Consider the following 15,320-nt stretch of genomic DNA (forward strand, 5'->3'; position numbering starts at 1 on the left):
CGAAACTCGTAACTCGAAGTTCGTGTCGTGCGGTCCCTCTCGCTCTCGTATTAAATAGTATAAGTGCCAGAGGGACCGCACGACACGAACTTCGAGTTTAGAGTTTCGTAGTAGCCCTGCTGCACGCACGGCCCGGGAGCTATGATTCCATGTTATAATATAAATACCTAGCCTTAGATATTTATTAAAAACTGCGGGCAAGTGTGCCTTTTACCCCAGTTCGGAAATTTCGTAGATCCGTTCGTGATACAGCAGGGCTACTACGAAATTCAAAAATCGAAGTTCGTGTCGTGCGGTCCCTCTGACACTTTATGCTATTTAATACGAGAGCGAAAGGGACGGTACGATACGAAATTCGAGTTTCGTAGTAGCCCTGCTGAACTGGCAATGACACTGACACTGACAGTAGTGTCAGTAGTGACAGCTTTCTGTGCTGTCAAAGAGAATATATAATAGCCTTCATGGGTAGTATCGATGGAGCTATACTTTCAAGAATTGAATTGAATTATAATAGCCTTAAGGCCGCCATTAAGGGGAATAACAATAATGAGTATATAATATAATCATATAATCACTACGTAAAGTGCTATTGTGTTGTGTGGTTGTATGTTTGTATCGGTAGGCTCTTCTGAAGATTTTGACCATTTAACTAATTGCTTGCTAATTGTAATCGATGAGAATTTTGTAAATACTTAGCAACGGTATGTGATCTAATTTAGGGCATAGGTATTTTTTTATTTATTTCGAGAAAAGAAGGTTTGTAATGCCTGTCATCACTATGGCGGAATCGACACAAATAAAAGATGTATTGGACAAGAATCTCGAGGATATTGAGATTCAAGAAGTACTCAATAATGGTACAGATCTGCGGGAATATGCACTGCAAGTTGACAAAGGTATTAAGGAGGCTGAAAAGAACTCAGTGGCAGACTACTTGAAGGAAAGTGGAAACATAAGTTCACTTCATAACCAAATCGAAGAGTGTGACGGCATACTCGCTCGCATGGAAAGTATGTTGATGGTGTTTCAGGTAAGTCTGTTATATACACACATTGAATTTAAATTATTCAAGCACTAGCTGTTGGTTGCAACTTCATCTGTGTCATATAGGAAATTTACAAATTCCCGAGATAAAATATAACTTACTAACTATTGCCGGCGAACTTGTCTGCCTATGATAGTATTAGTTTTTTGCTATTCAGCAATAACTATGCAATTTGATGGTATAAAAAACTATTCTATTCCTAGGGCCTCTAAACCAGCGTTTCTTAACCTTTTTCAGTCCGCAGACCCCTAGACAATCAAGCATGATTTCAAGGACTCCCTTAATAAAAAAAAGGAATAAATTTAGGTAATTTTTTTTTTAATTCAAATGTCTATAGATAAGACAGCGGACCCCCATACACATACTCGTGGATCCCCCAGGGGTCCGCAGGCCACAGGTTAAGAAACGCTGCTCTAAACTAATAAATTTCATCTAAATTGGTTCAGCAGTTTAAGAGTGAAGAGATAATGGACAGGCAGGGTTACTTTAGCTTTTATATTAGTACATAGTAGATTAGATTAGATTTTTATAAAAAATATGGCTCTGTCCATTGGAGAACAATTTTGCCAGTGTCAAGTAGTTTTTGCCGTTGTATGGTAAAAAAAATCTAGAAAATGAAAGATGAGAGGTAATGGTGGATGAACAATCTACTTCTTTTTCTAGTACATAGTAGTATTTATATTGCTATACGTAGTCATTCACAATGATGCGTGCCATGGTTATTATTACAATGTCATTAATGTCTAATTTTGACAAAATCATGCGTCTTTGTGGATGGCACTAGGTATTATAGATGTTACTAGCTGATAATTATAGCTTTCTTAGGTGAGATAATTTGAAAAATAAGTTCAGTAGTTTTGATTTTATTCTTTACAAACAAATAAACAATCAAATTGTTTCTTTTTATAATATAAGTGTACATATCATTACCAGATATAGTCAGTGTTGAAAATACAATAGTCATCATCATCATTTTATTCATTATAAAGTCATGTAAAGTCTGTTCTTTATCCAGTGTTTGTTAACACAAAATATTTGAAATAAAAACAGATACTGATATCCTGTTGAAATATTTAAATAAATTTCTGTCAGGAAACTGTATTTAAGGTAATTCTTATCACTATTTCTATTCATTCTAGAATGACCTGGGAAGCATAAGCAATGAAATAATTAGCCTGCAAAAGCGCTCCGTCAGCATGTCTGTGCAACTGTCAAACAGACAGGTTGTCAAAGGGCCACTGTCCTCCTTCATAGAAGACATGGCTGTCTCTGAAACACTCATTTTGTAAGTATGTATTGTTAGCTAAATAAACAAATGAATGTGACCTATATTTTCAGCAGCATGAAACACTGGCATACCCAGAGGGGGAGGGACGAGCAGCTGCCCCCCTTGGAAAGTATATGCTTTACAACAAGGATTTACATGGTCGGATTTTAAGCTAAAAGCAGTCCGCAACAAATAAAAACAACTGAAATTATTATGATTGGTTATTTGGAGTCTTTTTGTATTTTTTATTTCAACTCCAAATTTGTTATTTTTACGGGTATTCCGTGAAACCATATCGAAAATACAAACTGAGACATGGATGCACAGAAAAAGAGACCAGCGCTGGGAACCGAACCCAGGTCCTCAGCAATCCGTGCTGCGTGCTATAACCCCTACACCAACGCTGGACAGGAATTTAGACACGAATTTTTCCTATGCATACATATCTCAGGTTGCTTATTTCTACTACGCTACTTATGCAGCAGCACTAGCGACATCTATGTTCCGCTCTCATCGAGAGACGTCACATTCTTTCGGAACCAACCGCTCACCCAGACAAGAGATGTCGCTACTAAGCAATCAAATTATGATTGGTTATTTGGAGTCTTTTTGTATTTTTTATTTCAACTCTAAATTTGTTATTTTTACGGGTATCCCGTGAAACCATATCGAAAATACAAACTGAGACATGGATGCACAGAAAAACCAGAAAAAGAGATGACCTGAGATGGGCTGAAGACCTGGGTTCGATTCCCAGCGCTGGTCTCTTTTTCTGGTTTTTCTGTGCATCCATGTCTCAGTTTGTATTTTCGATATGGTTTCACGGGATACCCGTAAAAATAACAAATTTGGAGTTGAAATAAAAAATACAAAAAGACTCCAAATAACCAATCATAATTTGATTGCTTAGTAGCGACATCTCTTGTCTGGGTGAGCGGTTGGTTCCGAAAGAATGTGACGTCTCTCGATGAGAGCGGAACATAGATGTCGCTAGTGCTGCTGCATAAGTAGCGTAGTAGAAATAAGCAACCTGAGATATGTATTCATAGGAAAAATTCGTGTCTAAATTCCTGTCCAGCGGTGGTGTAGGGGTTATAGCACGCAGCACGGATTGCTGAGGACCTGGGTTCGATTCCCAGCGCTGGTCTCTTTTTCTGGTTTTTCTGTGCATCCATGTCTCAGTTTGTATTTTCGAACTGAAATTATCATCATAATTTCGCTAGGTTTTCGCTATTTCTATTAGGTCGCTGGCACACATACAATAACAGCAGGCAGTGGTCTGTGCATCCCTGCTTTACAATATGTATGTAGTATGCTTTTATTTTTGTATAATCTCTCAAGCCATGTAGTGTGTATGACAAAACAAATGCGGGGGATCTGACCTATAAAAAATGTGACTTGCCACCCCCTGGCTGGGCCAGGAGCTAGGTATGCCCTTGGTATGAAACAACAGTTAATTTACTTAATAAATAAAATAATAAATATCATGGGACACTTGACACCAATTGACCTAGTCCCAAACTAAGCAAAGCTTGTACTATGGATACTAGGCAACGGATAAACAATAGATAAATACATATTAAACATCCAAGACCTGAGAACAAACAAACGTGTTATTCACACAAATATCTGCCCCGGCCGGGAATCGACTTGGCCATCCGGTCATCAATTGAGGTCCTTGTCCGTCAGTTCACTTGTGGCCCTGGCACAAAATGTAAATGATATTCAATTACTAACAGTAATCTAATGTATTTTTTTTAGTGGCATAAATAATGTACCAGTCATTGACAAGGAGTTCATGATCCAGTTGGCTATTTTAAGTCAGAAGTTGAACTTTGTGAAAGAGCAAGATTTCAAGGAAACTAAAGCTTGTCATGATGTCAAGGATGTGCTTGAAAAACTAAAAATAAAGGCTGTAGCCAAAATAAGAACTTACATATTAGAACAGATATATAAATTTAGAAAGCCAATGGCTAATTATCAGATACCTCAAAATGCTATGCTTAAGTACAAGTTTTTCTTTGAATTTATATTAGCCAATGAGAGAAATGTGGCCCAAGAAATATGTAATGAATATATAGATACATTGAGCAAGGTGTATTACTCGTACTTTAAATCATATGCCTCTAGGCTAGACAAACTGAAATATGAAGAAGCACCAACTAAGGATGACCTTATGGGGATAGAAGATGGAATAAAAGGAAGCTTCTTCCAAAAATCCAACTTAAAAAATAAAAGCACTATATTCACCATCGGAAATAGAGGAGATGTTCTGGCTCAACAGCTTGAAGCTCCTATTATAGTACCACATGCTCAACAAAAAACAAAGGTAACTTATTTGAATTTGTTTATCACTATCCCGGTATCCACTATCCGCTGATAAAACTGTCCAGAATAAAACTGTCCTATACCCTGCCCTAGGTCTTAAACTATCTCCATACCAAAGGCCATATTCGGGTTTCCATAGTAAGTCAACCCTTACATCAAATAAGCTTGGGTTTTTTAGTGAGTACCTCTTATAGTGAAGAATTCTTATGCTAAGTATGATCATCATACTTGTACCAGTTTTTGACTTGTGATTTTTTTAAAGATCTCTTTTAATGTTTTTTGGGATGTTTTCAAGTGATTTGCTTCAAATTATGAAATAATGTCCTTAATATAGATTTGCATCGCAACCCAAAAAAACTAATACTAGTTATCATATAAACAAATAAAAAAATGGTCAAGTGCGAGTCGGACTCGTACATGAAGGGTCCCGTAAACAGTTCAGTAAAAGTTCTTCTTAAATTCTCTAATATATATTTTTTTGCTGACTGTACATTATGCCCCTGGTTACCAAAGTACTCGTCAAGATGACAAACGAGTTCAAACTCGATGTGGTCGTGTCGTTTATCACAGAGTTCATATGGTCACCCGCTAGCTTTATCATCAGATCAACTCCATGTTATAATAATATTGCATTGTCATCGGATTTATACATGCATGTAAAATTTCAGCTCAATCGGTTGAAGATATCCACTTCAAATTTGAGTTGAAAGATTCCACCCGAGCAAACATAGTTACATTAGGTACACTGCAAATAAATATAATGCTTGTAATAAGGTTTTCTTAAAAAAATCATTTTTACACAAGCTTTTTTGCCGAATGTACTTTTTGTTGACTGTACTTGCACTATCGTCTAAACTACATATCTGTACCAAATTTCAAGTCGGTACTATTAACATTGAGGAGTTCCCTCCTGCAGAGACGATCCTGTCAGGACCACCAAGATGTCACTACTAGATTATTGTATTTTCACCAAATTTACATAAGTATGCAAAATTTCAAGTCGATTGGACCACTGGAAGTGGGTCAAATTTAGCTTCCAAGATAAAGATAAAAAACAAACAATAAATAAGTAAATAAACAAGCAGGGCAAGCTAAAGAAAAGCTTCTAAAAATATCGCCGAAATGTAAGCACTTGTGCAAGTATTTCGAATAAAAAACAATTTGTATTCTCATCCTCTTTGCTTCTGTCTGTTTGCTTCTGAAGCCATTGCCAGCAACTTGCCGCGAAAAATTATCTGTCAACTCTGTTCATTCGCGGGAAATGAGGGCTATCTATCGCGTATGGATTCGCCACTAGAGGCACTAGTGTAGAGTGAGGTCTCCGAAATGTCAAATCTCATAGTTTTTGGGTGAGCTACGCGGGTTTATTTATAATTAGAATAATTTTGTGAATATTTTGCAACATCTAAAATTAATTATGGCAAATATGCGTTCCGGGGCAATGAATGTCTGTGTTATGAGACAGTTTTGTCTTTCGGAAACCTTTGTCCTCCCTTTTTCCGAACAAAACGGGGACTATTCAACACTGTGGCATGCTCGATATTTTTATGGTACGGTTTTAAGGTGTATTAAATATGATTTTAATCTAAACTTTGTTTTCACGCCCGTAATAACAGACTTTGAAAGCCATGCTTAAAAACCTCACGCAACAGTGCGCCATCTAGTGAGACAAAAAATGATAGCCCTCATTCGGCGGACTTCGTATGTTGTGTAATTAAATAATAAGAAGCTCGACTAGTGTGAATAAATTTTAAACTGTATTATTAACCTTGTAAATAGTGTTAAATACTTAGTATGATTTTTTTAGTGTAAAAAACAATAGGTTAACATAGTGATTAATACGGTGTGGATTTGGCCAGCGCTTTAACAAAGTTGGCTTCATTGAAGTTTGTGGTTCATAAATTGCTTATTAATTTTGCACAAAAACGAATAAACCACACAATCAGACAGTCACTATAATATACTATCGAAGCTTTTATAAAACATCATTAAAATTGAAAACTTAAAGGTAAATATTCAAACGACATAGCTACCCGTTGCTAGGCGACTCGGTCGTATTAGCAACGGCTAATAACGCCTAGCAACCAAAAACGCTGAAAAAACACGTTTCTTGTATGACGACCCCCTTTAATTTGTAACTATTATTTTATTTTTAGTATTTGTTGTTAAGCCGTGGTGGCCTAGTGGTTTGACCTATCGCCTCTCAAACAGAGGGTCGTGGGTTCAAACCTCGGCTCGCACCTCTGAGTTTTTCGAAATTCATGTGCGGAATTACATTTGAAATTTACCACGAGCTTTGCGGTGAAGGAAAACATCGTGAGGAAACCTGCACAAACCTGCGAAGCTATTCAATGGTGCGTGTGAAGTTCCCAATCCGCACTGGGCCCGCGTGGGAACTATGGCCCAAGCCCTCTTGTTCTGAGAGGAGACCTGTGCCCAGCAGTGTTACGTATATAGGCTGGGATGATGATTTGTTGTTATAGCGGCCACAGTAATACATAATCTGTGAAAATTTCAAGTCTCTAACTTTTACGGCTTCAGAGATAGAGCCCCGTGACAGACGGACAGACAGACAGCGGAGTCTCAGTAAAAGGGTCCCGTTAGCACCCTTTGGGTATGGAACCCTAAAAAAAGATCAAATAAAAAAGACACTTTTTGTGGTTGTGAAGTATTTTCCTACTACTTACTTGCCTAAATATCATTTTTTTTTTCAGGTGGTACATCCTATCAAAAATCAGCAATGTGTGGCCAAGTTCTGTATTCAATTAGTATTTTTCAGTGTCTTTTCATTGCGATTGTTTTCAGTATTCATATGAAGCTCTATTCAGAAGCCTACAATATGCTCTGGTAGACAACAGCTGCAGGGAGTACCTATTCACAACAGAGTTCTTTCATGTGAAGGGAAGCCATGCTCAGGAACTGTTTGACAGAATACTTGGAAAAACTTTATCATTGCTTGTGGTTAGTACCTGTGAATTCTAATTTAAACAACAAAATTATTAAATGAACCAAAAAATAACTTATGCCATTAATAATAGTTTTTAGGATTCTCTACCTGAAGGGTAAAAAGCGGAATCCTATATGTCTATTCTGTTCGCCTGACCATCACAAGGCTCTATCTTTAAAAAAAGTATGTATACAAAGGCAATTATTTTTTATTTTACAGAAAAATGTCGAAAATTATGTTGTTGAATGTTTTGACTGCCTGGCGCTATTTTTATGCATTCAACTAATAAACAGATACCGATGGATGTGTCACAAAAGAGCAGTGGCGGCTCTAGACAGGTAACTGTAACATTATAAATTAACACACACACACTGTAAAATTGTAAATTAGTTTTAAATATTTTTGATTATAAATATGTATGTTAGTCTGTAAGGTATTTATTGTATGGGCCAAGTTGCCCGAAATAAATTAATTTATTATTATTATTATTTTTGTCAGAGTTAAAAATAAAATAATCTCTTTCTCTTGCTTTAAGTCTGCCTATAGACGTATGCATCAAACGCATCCTGGAATCAATCATTGTATAAATTCTCATATACATTTGATTACTAAAGCGCGAAGCATACACGTGCGTGAGTGAAGGTAACGGGTCGGGCCGGGAGTGCGGCGGGCCTATTTACGTGGTTTTATACTCTTATACTCATGCTCCTTTATTAGTAATATCAACTAATATCAATTATTTCCTTCATGTCATTTTGCTGACATCTATTCTATGCGCGACATCACACCGGGACCGCTGTCGGTGTGATGTTGTTCATAGACAGCCACGTAAATAGGCCCGCCGGACAGCCGAGTGCCGACCCGACTTGCTGTCAGACATGCTCAGGAAAGAAACGAGATTTTATTTTAACCCGTCGCGCGACCAACGACTTTTTTGGGTAATTTTGGACTAGTACCCCATGTTAAAGGGTGATCGAAACTAGTAACAGTAATGAATCGATTGACACCTTATTTATTAAAATCGGACGAGTAGTTTAGATGCTACGGTGGAACATACGTAAATACAAACATACGTATACTGCTAAAATCATTACTCTTCCTTTGGCGTGTCGTAGTCGAGTAAAAATTGACTAATCACGAGTACTTAGATACGCGCCACAGTGGCGCGCAGGGCGTTTGACGGGTTATTATTGACTACATTTTATATGCATCTCTATTTTTTTTTCAGTTACTGGGATTCATTACATAGCATAATATGGCCAAGGTTGGATCTTATATTAAGATTTAATATTCAAAGCGTAAGAGAGTGTGATCCAGCTAAATTATCCAACAAAGAATTGGGACCTCATTATGTAAGTACATATTTTTAACCAGCTGACTATGTCTGCGAAGAATTCGTTTATTCCGTTCCTCGTGGATTATTATTATTCTTACGCACCTATGAAATTCCTCGTATTGCAAGTGTCCATGGGCGGCGATGATTGCTTTCTATTATCGGGTGATCCGTATACTCGTTTTCCTCCTTTTGTATAAAAGAGATGCATTTTTTTGGGATAAAAACTACGCTATAATTCTTCCCAAGGTTTCAAACTAGCTTTTGCCCACGACTTCCTCTGCTAAGAATTCGTTTCTCGCTTTCTCGCGGGAACTATGCCATTTTCGGGGATAGAAACTATTCTGTCCTTCCCAGAAACTCAATCTCTGCCTAAACCAAATTTCATCCTAATCGGTTTAGAAATTTAAGCGTTATGAGCTAACAAACAGATATTAGTGGATATTTGATAGATACGCGCAGAAAAAAAGTAATTACATTCATTACACTTAACTGAACGACACACTAGACATCTAGTAGGTATGGCACATTACGACCCGCTGCGGGGTACAGGTCTCCCCTCCGAGTGAGAGGGCTAGGGCTCGATAGTTTGAACACTTTTCTATACCATTTATTTAGGAGCTCATAACAAATGAACATGTTTAGCTCCAACAAAATTATTCCGAAATACATACATACGCTCGAAAAACTCAATCAATACTCTGAATTACATGTATCTCAGTCGCGGGTAGAAGGTAGAATGAGAAAATCCGGATATGGGTGGTAATGTTGTGTACAGACCGAGCTAGGTGTGACATATTATATACATAAGTAACCGTTAATATCTGTCAATTTTTAAGGGAGCAAAAACAAAAAACGCAAAAACTCTACACCTATTTAAGAAATAAAATTGTTTCAGATCACTCGTCGGTACGCGGAGTTCTCGGCTGCAATGTTAAGTCTTAGCGAACAGTTCCCTTCTGAAGATCTAAGTAGTCTGCTTTTGAATCTTCAAGATGAAGTCAATTGCTTTTTGCTTAAAATGGCCGCTGAATTTTCGCAACGTATACAACAATTAATATTCCTGATTAATAACTATGATATGATATTAAGTATATTGATGGAGAGAACTAGAGATAACACAAAAGAAGCGGAAAACTTCAGGGATCAGTTGCAAGCCAGGAGTGCTGAATATGTGGAAGAGATACTGAGTCCACATTTTGGAGGCATGATACAGTTCGTAAAAGAAGGGGAATTGCTACTCGAAAGTGATAAGAAATTGGAACTTCTAAGTATGGAAAAAAAGACTTTGTCGCTTGTGGCATCCTTTAGCGCCAGTTGGAAGCAAAGCCTTGAAGAAATACACCGGGAAGTACTTGTATCTTTCCCTAACTTAGTAACAGGATCAGGTTTACTGCAAATGGCGCTGACAAACTTTGTGCAATATTATAATAAATTCGTAAAACTACTAACACCCAATGCTAGAACACAACTTGTAAATATTCATGTAATTATGGTGGAAATAAAAAAATATAAAACTAACTATTAAAAATGTAATCGATTTCATCTCATTCGTTCATTTTATTATGTAGCATTCCATTTATTTATTGTTAAGGCTCACCTTATGGTTTGTTTTCAGACTCTTCTCATTAACTATTCTGTTTATTTATGACGAAAGAATTGATTACTGTGAAACTTCTTGAAGATTAACTGAATATAATTATACTTAGAATGGCTTTAGGCAATTTGTAATGTACCGTACCTAAATAAAATCCTAGCACAATGAACCTGTATCTTTTATCATTCTTTGGTTATTCTACCTGCTTATTTAATCGGAGGCAGAACACTGCTGTCGATTGCGTTCATACAGTAGCACCAAGTAGCACTACTGTGGTGTCTACATCTGCACTTCAGACTGAAACCAGCATTACAGGATAATTATCGTCTTTGTCATGGGCATTGGTATCATGTCCACCGCTATACTTCGTTTTTTTTTTGCATCAGAAAGAAGGTAAGCGATCTTGACGTGTCTTTTTATTTAAAAACACTTGAAAAGCACAGCACAATATCTCTTATTTTCTTCTCTTCTCCTATTTATGTTTTTACTGTGTTTTTGTTGTGATGTAGTGTGATTATTTTGTCAATAAATGTTGTGAGTTTGAGTTTGTTTAAAAATAAGTCTCAGCAAATATGTAACAATTAGGACATAATATAAATAGTTTGGTACAAGTTTGGTATCAAAAGTAATACTTAGTTACTGTATTTTTAAAAACGTTTTTCAATAAAAAGACTTGTCAATATTGTTTACTCTTTTTCTTATGCTAAAAAAAAACGAAGTATACATGTTGATCAATCCAAATGGGTCAGTAGGGAGAAATCAGAAACTGAGAGATAGCGAGATCTGCAGGGCTACTACGAAACTCGAAACTCTAAGTTCGTGTCGTGCGATTCCTCTGACACTTATACTATTTAATACGAGAGCAAGAGGGACCGCACGACACGAACTTAGAATTTCGTAGTAGCCCTGCTGTTCTTAGGAACCATAGCTTTGTTTTAGATTTAATAAAAATGGCATTCAATTTTTTTTTTCTAAGTTTCGTACATAACCGGGAAACGAACCTGGTCAAAATCTCTGTTAACTATGTTTATCAATTCTGCGCATGTTTTCGTTGTTATAGTTCTTAGTTAAATCTGATGACAATACAATAATCTGGTAGTGACAACCTGGTGGTCCGGCCAGAATCGTCTCCGCAAGTCGAAGTTCCCAAGACGATCCCATAGAGCTTTGGGAACGGAAGCAATACCATGTCCTCGGTACCGCTCTGCTTTCAGAACTACCAGAATGTCACCACCAGAATATTGTATTGTCACCATATTTAAATAAGTATGCCAAATTTGAAGTCAATCCGACTACTGGAAGCGCGTCAAATTCAACATGCAAGATTGGACCCGTACATACATACATACATTATACAATACATACATTCATACACACTTGCAAGTTAAATAAATCTTTTAAAATGTATTTTCTTTCGCTTATGATCCACACAATCCAAAATAACAACGAAAAAATGAGCAGAATTTATAACATACTTTACAAAGATTTTGACCAGGTTCGATTCTCGGTTATGTGTGAGAGTTAAATCAAAAAAATTTGAATGCCATTTTTATTAAATGTAAAATCGAAGCCATGGTTCCTAAGAACAGATTTCAAGTATCTCTCGTAGTTTCTGATTTCTCCCTACTGACCCATTTGATTTGATCATCCTGTATAGAGGTGTCACACCTGTCTCTAATGAGGAACTAAAGGGCTGCGGGCCCCGCATACTGACTATGCTGCGATTATTCGGGAACCTCGAAACGGCTGAAGTGATAATAATTAGTAGCCACTATTGGGTACTTTAAGATTTCAAGGATGGTCCATATTATATTTTTTATCGATAGTAGACTTATAATGTAAGATATGAAGAAATTGAAACGTAATTTCGGCAAACCACACGTTTCGTGAGATTAATAGGTTTTGTGTCTTAGTCTGTTTGTTTAAAAAAAAAGGTCGGTTTGACAACTGACAGCTGTAAAAACGGCCTTTTTTTAACCAAACAGACCAAGGCACAAAGTAAACGTGGTTTGCCGAAATTAAGTTCCAATTTATTTTTACAAAACAACGGCAAGTGAAAAAAAAAGAATCTATCTACAGGAGTGAGCTACATTATAATCCCAGAAAACTTAAGGTACCCAATTATTGTTTTATTTTTACATTATCCCTTTAACTAGTGAGGGCTTTGAATTAAAATAAAACTAAGAAAGATATTTTTTAATAAATTTACTGTACCTACTTCCAAAATGAAGTAGTTAACCTTACGCGATCACAGATGTAATATAATAGGGACTTATTCTATACACTTAACAATTACTTTTTCACTTAAAGTATTGCATTCTTCTATCAAATTTACACGTTTATAGGATCTAACGAAACTATTTCACAATCACACACTTCATACCATGATTAGTATCAGAAAGTTTCAGCACTAACTTGCCAGAAGTTATTGAATCTCCCTGATCACCACTTGAATAGTAACAACAAATTGTTGTTCATTCAGGTTTGTTGAAGAGATATTTTTGATAATACGGTCTTCCATGACTTCATGGGCCTTTCTTTGACATAACTTTTCAGTAAATCTTCGAGCTCTAAAGAAATATTCTCAGGTTTCCAAAAGAGCAACGCTTTGATGACACGGTTTTGATTGTGCCTACTCATGTATATTAAACTAGTAAAAATTGCTTCTTCCATTTGTTTTGAAGCTGAAAAAAGAATTAAAAATGTGGTTATTTTGGCGAATAAAATAGCAGGGAAGTAATAGGGCAATGGAGACTAAACGAGAGTAAGCTTTACAAAATGTTCAAATCACCAAATGGAATAACTACTCACGATTTCTGTTCAGCATATCAGATAATTGGTTCATGACAATTTCGCAATTGACTTTCATTTCCATGGGATAGGGCTTAAGCAACGGCCCTAGCAGCGATACGCAGAAGCACTTCACTCGTTCGGGTGCTCCTGACTGCTCCATGATGGGTAACAGCATATTTTTAACTATGTAGTTTTGGCACCACCGTGCGCCGTGCCTTTTCGCAAGAATTATAAGCGCCATCCTCAACATTTTCTTCTCGACTGCAATATCTAAATAAATTTCATTGTTAGTTAATTTTAATGGACATGTTAATATTGTAAAATATTGATGCATAACAAGTTTACATTGGCGTCCATATGCAGATGTAGGTACTTGAAAGAAATTAACATAATAATAAGAAATGTATAGTAATTACCACGCAATTCGATAATAGAAGTCCTAAACATTTCAAGAATTCTCATTTCATTCCACTCCGACATTTCATAGAAATACTTTCTGTTTAAAATATTTCTAATTTCTTGTACTCTATTGAATCTATCTTCGCATTTATAGAAGTGCAGCAAGTAGACCAAACACGTCACCAGAGGATTTTTAGCTGTGAAGAAAAAGTCGACCATTAAGTAACAAGATTTCAGTTTTATAAAGTCTAATTGTAATTTATCCGCGCAGTTAAATACGTACCTATCCCCATGTGCGCCAATGGTAAAATATGCATCCACACATCCAAGCATTGCCTAATAAGCGGGACAGCTTTGTACTGCAAACAGTACATTGCGTCTATAATAAATAGCCTCAATCGATTCCTATTCTTGTCGTATCTACACAATACGGCGTAAAAATGAGAGAGCGTTTCGATGGCCTCAAACTCTGGTGTTCGGTTAAGCATAAATAGTGAATATTCAATATTTTTCAAAATATTCTCAACAATATCAGACCAGCAAATTTTCAGCTGTGACACTATATAAATGAGTATCTGTTCGGCCTTTGTCATGGGCGGTGCCGGTGGCACATACACTTTGTTGTATAGCTCTATCTTCCTTGCAGGATCCTTCAAGAACTTCATCAATCCCAATAAAAATTGTACTTTCTTTCCGGCTCTGCAAGTCTTGAACTAATTTATCCATTGCCTGCTTCGTATCTTTAGGGGATAACTTCTGAATTTCAGCAATATCATCTTCCAATTTCTTACATACGGCGTTTACGACGTTATCTGAAAATAAATATCATTGACGTTAAATAAAAAGGCCATTTTTATTTAAAAGTTTAAAAATACTATTTTAACACCATATTTAATGCATTAAATTAAACTACCTGACACTTTTGGTGCTGTCGATTTTTGAGATTTCCCGCCGTATTTGTCCAAGCAAGCGCATAAAATTCCGAATTTCGGATGTTCTGCTCGTCGTGAGTTTGGTACACCACATTTAGACGTGGCTATTCCCGAAGCACTGTTTTGCTTTTCTTTCACTGGCGATTCATCGAACATGTCCAAGTCTCCATAATCTAAAAGTCTTTCATTTAAATGTGTTGTTTGTTCCTTTTTCGTTAATGCTTTTGACTCGTTGTGTGTTACTTCACTATCAGAATGTAGGACTGATGAACTCCTTAAGATCCTCTTAGGAGAGAGATGTGGTTTATCTACTGATGGACGCTTAAGCCTTTTACGGCATTCTGACGATTGTACTGCGTCACTACTATAATTTATTTCTTCCGTCACAGCTGGCAGACACGGCTTTGCAAAGTTAGGAACATTATGCCTAGTACTCGTAAAACTGTTGGCACTGTTATTCTTGTCTCGATTTCTGCTATACATTTTAAGAACTGGCCGTGTTTGACTTGGTGACAGCAGATGTGGCGTGAAGGGCTTGTCAAAACTCACTTCTTTATTATTGTTAACCAAATCTTTCCCATCAAGATCTTCCATCAAATGTGACACTGAATTATCGTTGCTAATACTTTTACTTTGGCTACGAGTTCTGGCTGTTCTTTGACATCCTTAAAAGTTTCAG

At 36.6% G+C, this 15,320-nt stretch overlaps 2 protein-coding genes across 2 annotated transcripts; one reads left to right on the top strand and one right to left on the bottom strand.

The window, feature by feature from the left end:
- The first annotated feature begins 446 nt into the window (after window positions 1-446).
- Window positions 447-10,686, top strand: Vps52 (vacuolar protein sorting 52). The gene is made up of 7 exons (XM_074085765.1): window positions 447-1,030; window positions 2,185-2,330; window positions 4,074-4,641; window positions 7,446-7,601; window positions 7,807-7,925; window positions 8,816-8,939; window positions 9,819-10,686. Exons 1-7 carry the CDS (start codon window positions 764-766, stop codon window positions 10,446-10,448), a joined length of 2,010 nt encoding a protein of 669 aa, XP_073941866.1. The 5' UTR covers window positions 447-763; the 3' UTR covers window positions 10,449-10,686.
- A 2,072-nt stretch (window positions 10,687-12,758) lies between these two features.
- Window positions 12,759-14,416, bottom strand: LOC141426674 (uncharacterized). The gene is made up of 4 exons (XM_074085769.1): window positions 13,993-14,416; window positions 13,727-13,906; window positions 13,329-13,580; window positions 12,759-13,201 (listed from the first exon to the last, which is right to left on the bottom strand). The coding sequence occupies exons 1-4, from the start codon at window positions 14,372-14,374 to the stop codon at window positions 12,996-12,998; spliced, it is 1,020 nt and encodes a 339-aa protein (XP_073941870.1). The 5' UTR covers window positions 14,375-14,416; the 3' UTR covers window positions 12,759-12,995.
- Window positions 14,417-15,320: the final 904 nt, after the last annotated feature.

This window comes from Choristoneura fumiferana, chromosome 3, assembly GCF_025370935.1.
Source record: "Choristoneura fumiferana chromosome 3, NRCan_CFum_1, whole genome shotgun sequence".
NCBI classification, from domain to species: Eukaryota; Metazoa; Arthropoda; class Insecta; order Lepidoptera; family Tortricidae; genus Choristoneura; species Choristoneura fumiferana.

Excerpts from the sequence above, each read along its gene's own strand:
- LOC141426674 (XM_074085769.1), bottom strand. The coding sequence starts at position 14,374 with ATGAAGTTCTTGAAGGATCCTGCAAGGAAGATAGAGCTATACAACAAA. Across the intron at positions 13,581-13,726 it reads TTCTATTATCGAATTGCGTG|ATATTGCAGTCGAGAAGAAA; the intron begins GTAATTACTATA and ends AAATTTATTTAG. Across the intron at positions 13,202-13,328 it reads TGATATGCTGAACAGAAATC|CTTCAAAACAAATGGAAGAA; the intron begins GTGAGTAGTTAT and ends TTCTTTTTTCAG.
- Vps52 (XM_074085765.1), top strand. The coding sequence starts at position 764 with ATGCCTGTCATCACTATGGCGGAATCGACACAAATAAAAGATGTATTG. Across the intron at positions 2,331-4,073 it reads GTCTCTGAAACACTCATTTT|TGGCATAAATAATGTACCAG; the intron begins GTAAGTATGTAT and ends TATTTTTTTTAG. Across the intron at positions 4,642-7,445 it reads ATGCTCAACAAAAAACAAAG|TATTCATATGAAGCTCTATT; the intron begins GTAACTTATTTG and ends GATTGTTTTCAG.